This window comes from Marmota flaviventris, chromosome 3 (genome assembly GCF_047511675.1).
Source record: "Marmota flaviventris isolate mMarFla1 chromosome 3, mMarFla1.hap1, whole genome shotgun sequence".
NCBI classification, from domain to species: domain Eukaryota; kingdom Metazoa; phylum Chordata; class Mammalia; order Rodentia; family Sciuridae; genus Marmota; species Marmota flaviventris.
In genome coordinates, this window is record NC_092500.1 from 59,456,922 (window position 1) to 59,463,210 (window position 6,289).

The 6,289-nt window shown below is 45.2% G+C and overlaps 1 protein-coding gene across 1 annotated transcript; it reads left to right on the plus strand.

The window, feature by feature from the left end:
* The first annotated feature begins 1,285 nt into the window (after positions 1-1,285).
* Positions 1,286-4,938, plus strand: Mip (major intrinsic protein of lens fiber). Its single transcript, XM_027929660.2, has 4 exons — positions 1,286-1,645; positions 2,235-2,399; positions 2,838-2,918; positions 4,706-4,938. The coding sequence occupies exons 1-4, from the start codon at positions 1,286-1,288 to the stop codon at positions 4,889-4,891; spliced, it is 792 nt and encodes a 263-aa protein (XP_027785461.1). The 3' UTR covers positions 4,892-4,938.
* Positions 4,939-6,289: the final 1,351 nt, after the last annotated feature.

The window sequence follows — 6,289 nt, forward strand, 5'->3', positions numbered from 1 at the left end:
CTATCTTATCTACCCACAAGCTGGATACTGGAGGAGAGAAGCACAGGTCCTGATATATGTTCCTCTTCTCTCCCCACAGGTACATTGCATGGGACTTACACCTGGTATCATCTTTGCAGGCCTCACCTTCAAAGTTCTGTTCTCTGGTACTTCACAGGAAAAGCTAGTGACCTGCATAACTCACCACTAAGTAAAGGTGATGAGCCTATTGGAGTATCTTATTTCACCTTCTCCAACTACACGGCCCCTCCCCTAGGTCCCAAATCCCTCACTAAGTTTGAGCACAGTTTGACTTGTCTCCCCAAACTTTCCTTCCCCATGTTGTCCTTGACCAGCCTCTTTCCTCAGATTCTGTTTCCTCATCCCTATACCTTTCCCAGGGGACCAAGGTTTAGGACCCCAGTATCCCGATCATGGCTATATTAGAAAACATTAGACCCTCACATGGTTTCATAGCCATGATTTGGGTTCCTTCCTTTCACAACTTCCTACTCTGCCTTGTACAAGCTGATTGTGAGGTTTTACTATTAACCCCTTTCCTCATCCTAGACCCCCCAACCCCACTCCCAGCCTATGCTCAAAGGACAGCTTCTTTCCTCATCTGTCTCTATGGTTTAAAAGACCAGGCTGAGGGTTTGGGAAAGAAGGTGCTGGCATGGGTTGGGGGTAGGGAACCTGGGCTCGGAGAAAGCCAGACACAGCAGAACTATTCTGTCCCAGAGCTGCAGGGTCCACAGATTCCAGCCCAAACCAGCCAATGGGAGAAGGCCCTGTAATCCCAGGGAACTAAAGAATTCTCTTCAGTTATCCAACTTCCCTGCTGAACCCCACTCCTTACCCCCACCCCCACCCTTACCCCCAGTAGTCTAAGAGGAATCTGAGGTCCCCAAGAGCACAGCCCCATAACTCACACAAGGTGAACTCAGCTTGACAGACCTTCCAAGGGGATTGGAGGAATGTTCTAATATAGATGTTAATCATGTCTGTGAACCCCAACTTTGACGCAGATAGAAGGACAGACTCTTCTAGTCCCCCATCCATGAGCCTCATCCCTGTGGTTCTCTCGGCTCATCTCCAGTTGAGAAGGGAAGGAAAAATCCAGCAGCTCTATCAGATGTATGGGAATGGATTCAACCCTCTACAGCTGTGAAGGGGTTAAGAGGCAGGGCCAGCTGCTTCAGTCTGCCCCTCCCAGGGATTAAGAGTCCTCTATAAAGGGGACTATCCACCCAGACAAGATCAGGGGGGTGTCCAGGACCCAGGTGCTTTGCCCATCCCCCCTGCCATGTGGGAACTGCGGTCTGCCTCCTTCTGGAGGGCCATATTTGCCGAGTTCTTTGCTACCCTCTTCTACGTCTTCTTTGGGCTGGGGGCCTCACTACGTTGGACCCCTGGACCCCTGCATGTCCTGCAGGTGGCCCTGGCTTTTGGTCTGGCCCTGGCTACACTGGTGCAAGCAGTGGGCCACATTAGTGGAGCCCATGTCAATCCTGCAGTCACTTTTGCCTTCCTTGTGGGCTCCCAGATGTCCCTGCTCCGCGCCTTCTGCTATATGGCAGCCCAACTCCTGGGAGCCGTGGCTGGGGCCGCTGTGCTGTATAGTGTCACCCCACCTGCTGTCCGAGGAAACCTAGCGCTCAACACGGTAATGGTTGACTGGGAAGGGTTGGGGGCATCTCGTGTCCTGACTCTGTTTCCCTGACTCCCTGCATGGTACAATGTGTAGGTGTGTGCACGTTTGTATGTGTGTGTGTTTCAGGGCAGGGAAGATCAACAGGTGGCTTGGAGGGGTAAGAAAGGCATAGAGCCCTGGACTGAGAATCAAAAAACCTGAGGGCAGAGGATACAATGTAGTGGTAGAATGCTTACTTAGCATGTGTGAGGTGTGAGGCCCTGGACTTGATCCCCATAATCACAAAAAAGAAAAAAGAACAAAAGAAAGAGAACAAGCTGAGTTCAAATTCCATCTTTCCTTCCATCTTCTGTCAAGGTCTTAAGGAAACTTATTTTACCTTGTGGGGCCTCAATTTCCTCATCCATGTAAGTGGGTACAATCTTTTCTACCATAAAGGTGTATTGTCAGGAGAATTTACAGATACAATTGCTGTGAAGGGGGTTGTATATCCTTCCTCTCCAGGAAACTGATGCCAGAGGGGATCGCTACCTGAAAGCCTTGAGGAGGTAATGCTGTGGCAGCCCTAATGAGCTGCCTCCCTTCTTCTTCCTTTGCCCAGCTGCACCCTGGGGTGAGTGTGAGCCAGGCCACCACAGTGGAGATCTTCCTGACGCTCCAGTTCGTGCTCTGCATCTTTGCCACATACGACGAGAGGCGAAATGGCCGCCTGGGCTCCGTGGCCCTGGCCGTTGGCTTCTCCCTCACTCTGGGGCACCTCTTTGGGGTAAGCAGGAAAGGGGAACAACTTCTCATTCAAGGATACCAGGGCCCCCAAACCTTTCCCAACTTTTAGGTGTTCTTCCTGCCCACTCAAATAGGAACGTTATTCATCTTACTCTATATCATTTGGCGCACAGGAATTAACCCTGCCCTATCCCTCTGTCTTGTGATTGCTATACCTAGTTCTTCTTGACCCTTGGTAAGAAATGCATGCACGCATCATAGTTCAACTTGGGCTTTGTTTATTGGTCTATAGTATATCCCAGATAGGGTATCAGTGCCCTCACCCACTGTGGAACCCCCTGAAGAGTTATGTAGTTTGTCCTTCCCCACTTGCTGCTGGCTGGACACGAGATTACCAGCTCTGAGGGGCAATATGGGCTATGAGGAGAAAAGCTGGGTGGAAGGGGGTGTGTCTCAGTTACAACTGTGTCTTTTGCAGATGTATTATACTGGTGCAGGCATGAATCCTGCCCGTTCCTTTGCTCCTGCCATTCTCACCAGGAACTTCACCAACCACTGGGTGAGTGAGGGGAGAAGGACAAGATCCTAGAGCCCTCCTGGATGAGACTGGATTGCAGATTCCAGATTTGGTTTCTGCTTTCCATCTGGTTGTGTTGGCTTCTCTACCAACACTCAATTAAGGAGCTATCTGAGAGCATGGCATGTACATGTGAACAGGTTGCATTATTTTGCTAGAAAGAGAGGCTAATGGACACGGTGACATACACCTATAGTCCCAGCACTCAGGAGGCTGAGACAGGAGGATCCTGAGCCCAGAAGTTTGAGACCAGCCTGGACAAAATAGTGAGATCATATCTCATAAAAAGCTCTTGCCAAAAAAAAGCTCTTGCTCATTGTTCTTTCTCTGGATAGACTTGTTTTTTTTTTTTTTTACTTAGTATCCATCAGATGCCCAAACTAGAGAAAATAGGATAAACAACTAAATATGAAGACAATAAATTCTGCTCTCAGATATCAGTATGTGTGTGAGCACAAATGGCTGTGGGCCTATTTCCATTTCTAACACTTTACTAGTCTTGTGTGTGACCCTGGGCAAATAATCATCTGTACCTTAGTTTCTATAACTGTAAAATGAGATTATATGATCAATAAGTGTGAAAGTTATATGCATGAAACATTAGCACAGAATCTGAAAATGGAGTAAGTCTCTAATAAATATTGGTTGTTTATGTTGTTTTGGCAATATGAAAGCCAAACATATGAAAATAGTTTTTAAAAACTTCAAAGTTGTTTTTTCATTTCATGGCAACATTATTCACAATAGCCAAGAGATGGAAGCAACCCTATGTGGACTTACATACACGGAACATTATTCAGCCTTAAAAAGAAAGGAAATTCTGACTCATGCTACAACATGGATGAACCTTGAGGACATTATGTGAAAGTGAAGTCAGTCTGTCACAAAAAGACTAGTCCTAAGTAGTTCCACTTACATGAGGTAGAAACTCAAATTTATAGAAACAGAAAGTAGAAGGGTAGTTGTTTGCCAGGGTATAGGGTAGGGGAATAGTAGTTGTTGTTCAATGGCTATAGAGTTTCAATTTTACAAAATGAAATATTCTGGAAATGGGTTAAACAACTCTGGGAATGAAAACAGTTAACACTACTGAACTGCATGTTTAAAAGTTTGTAATAAAGGTAAATTTATGTTATGAAGTATATTTTACTACAATCTACAAAACTTTCTTGAAAGAAATGTAAAAATTGATAACAAATAAAATATACATGTGCTAAGAAGGTATGGGATAGCAAGGCACAGAGGCACATGCTGGTAATCCCCACAACTTGGAGAAGGCAGTAGGATTGTAAGGTTAGTCTGGGCAATTTAGTAAGACCCTGTCTCAAAATAAAATTTTAAAAAAGGCCTGGGGTCGTAGCTCAGTGGTAGATCACCCTGAGTTCAATCCCCTGTACCACAAAAAATAAAAATAAAAAATAATTTTTAAAATGATCAGAAAAAAAAAGAAATGATACGTTTTGAAATAGAGACAGTGGGGAGTAGGGTCTATAGTTTACATCAGGGATGGGAATATAGCTCAGTGTACAGTGTGAAGTCAGCCTGTCACAAAAAGTGGAGTCATGATTTCTAATCCCTAGCACTGCAAGCATACAGACAAACAAACAACAACAACAAAAACCCACACTGATTTTTATTTAGACAATACCTGCCCAATTGCATGTGACAAGTTCAAGATATCTTCTTTTTAACTAAGAGGGTTAGAAAAAGAGCATCCTTGCTGCTGAGTCCCCTCCTCAAACTTAAGACTTCCTTTTGTTTCCCTACAGGTATACTGGGTGGGCCCGATCATTGGAGGGGGTCTGGGCAGCCTTCTCTACGACTTTCTTCTCTTCCCCCGGCTCAAGAGTGTTTCTGAGAGACTGTCTATCCTCAAGGGTGTCAGACCCAGTGACTCCAATGGACAACCAGAGGGCACAGGGGAACCTGTTGAACTGAAGACCCAGGCTCTGTAAAAGCTCCAGATGGAGTGAGGGAGTAGAAAGCTTCTGGGTTTCTGTGGAGGGGCTGAGACAGCCCCTAGTTGAAGAAAAAAACTGTGGGGAGGGGCATGTACTTCTTTATTTTTTAACTTATGTGTGTTTTTTTTTTCTTTTGCTGTGTGAAATCTTTCAAGTTGCATTCATGAGCTGGTTGGTGCAAACTTCCCTTCCTCCCCATCCCACTTCCCTTCGCCGTGTGTGTGCATGATTGTGTGTATGAATGTAGGTGAGTGTGCCTGTGTCTGAGTTTTGGGGCATGAGAGCTAGGTAAGGGAAAAGGTGTCAACGTATATGTCCTTCCCCCCAGCCTGGTGTGATGAGTACAGGGAACCGACCTTAATTTCTGGCCTTTACCCTGCTTGCAGTCAAATGTATGGCTCTTGATTTCTGAGGGAACAGGTAAGCAGAGAGATTACTCCTCCCAGAGACAGATGGAGAAAGTAGACAGGGTATTCCAAGGGTTGGGAGAAAGGACTCAAGGTAGGTGGGTAGGAGAGGAAATGGAGGTATTAGCCCCAGATCACTATGCAAGTTTACCTAAAAGTTTTAATGAAGATAATAGGAGAATGTAGCTTACTTATCTCAGGGATGCTGCCCCAGGGACTTGGGTGGGGAAGTAGCTCTGAGAAAAGTGAACACTGGGACTTGGACTGTTCTGTAAAACCACATAAACCTGTCTACATCCACTGGCTGGGTTGTGTGTTCATTCTGGCATAATGGATCTCCTTGGAGGTCCTGGGCCAGGGAGCTCCCAACCTAAATAGCAGGTGGGCGAGCCTAGAATCTAGAAAAATTAGGCAGCTTAAGGAGTCCATTTGACATGCCCTGGCAGATGGAACTTAAGCCCCAAAATTATTTCTTAAAGGCAAAACAGGAAATTTTTTGCCTTGAGAAACATAGGGGAAGGAGTCTGTGACAAGAAGAGAGAGGCTTTGACTTTCGGAGATTTAGCTTATTCAAAACAAATCAAAACACTCTCCAAATGGAATCTTTCTGCTTTTATCACTACTAGCTCCATAGTCTTTTTTTCTTTTTGTATGTATCTTTTCACTTTTCTCTCATCTGTCCTTTCATCTCATAGCTAACCCTCCCTCATAACCCAGAAACTCATTCCTTGTATTCAAATGAGTAATACTTCAGGAGATAACCTTTCTTTTCAGCCCCATCTTCTTTCAATTCATTGGCAAAATACACTGTATCAGCAGAGGCTGGAAGAGATCCTCAACTGAATAATGAATATTTATTGTTGATTTCTTCCTTTTATAAGCCTCTTGCATACTTGTTAGACTTATGCCTACAGTATCAGTATAACAGACAACTTTAATTTCGGCGGGTACCTCCACTTCCTCCCAAATAAAATGTAACTTTTCC

What these genes read in the sequence shown, in the direction of transcription:
- Mip (XM_027929660.2), top strand. Translation starts at nt 1,286, where the DNA reads ATGTGGGAACTGCGGTCTGCCTCCTTCTGGAGGGCCATATTTGCCGAG. An exon ending in GAAACCTAGCGCTCAACACG is followed by an intron (nt 1,646 to 2,234) that starts GTAATGGTTGAC and finishes TCCTTTGCCCAG; the next exon opens with CTGCACCCTGGGGTGAGTGT. An exon ending in CTCTGGGGCACCTCTTTGGG is followed by an intron (nt 2,400 to 2,837) that starts GTAAGCAGGAAA and finishes TGTCTTTTGCAG; the next exon opens with ATGTATTATACTGGTGCAGG.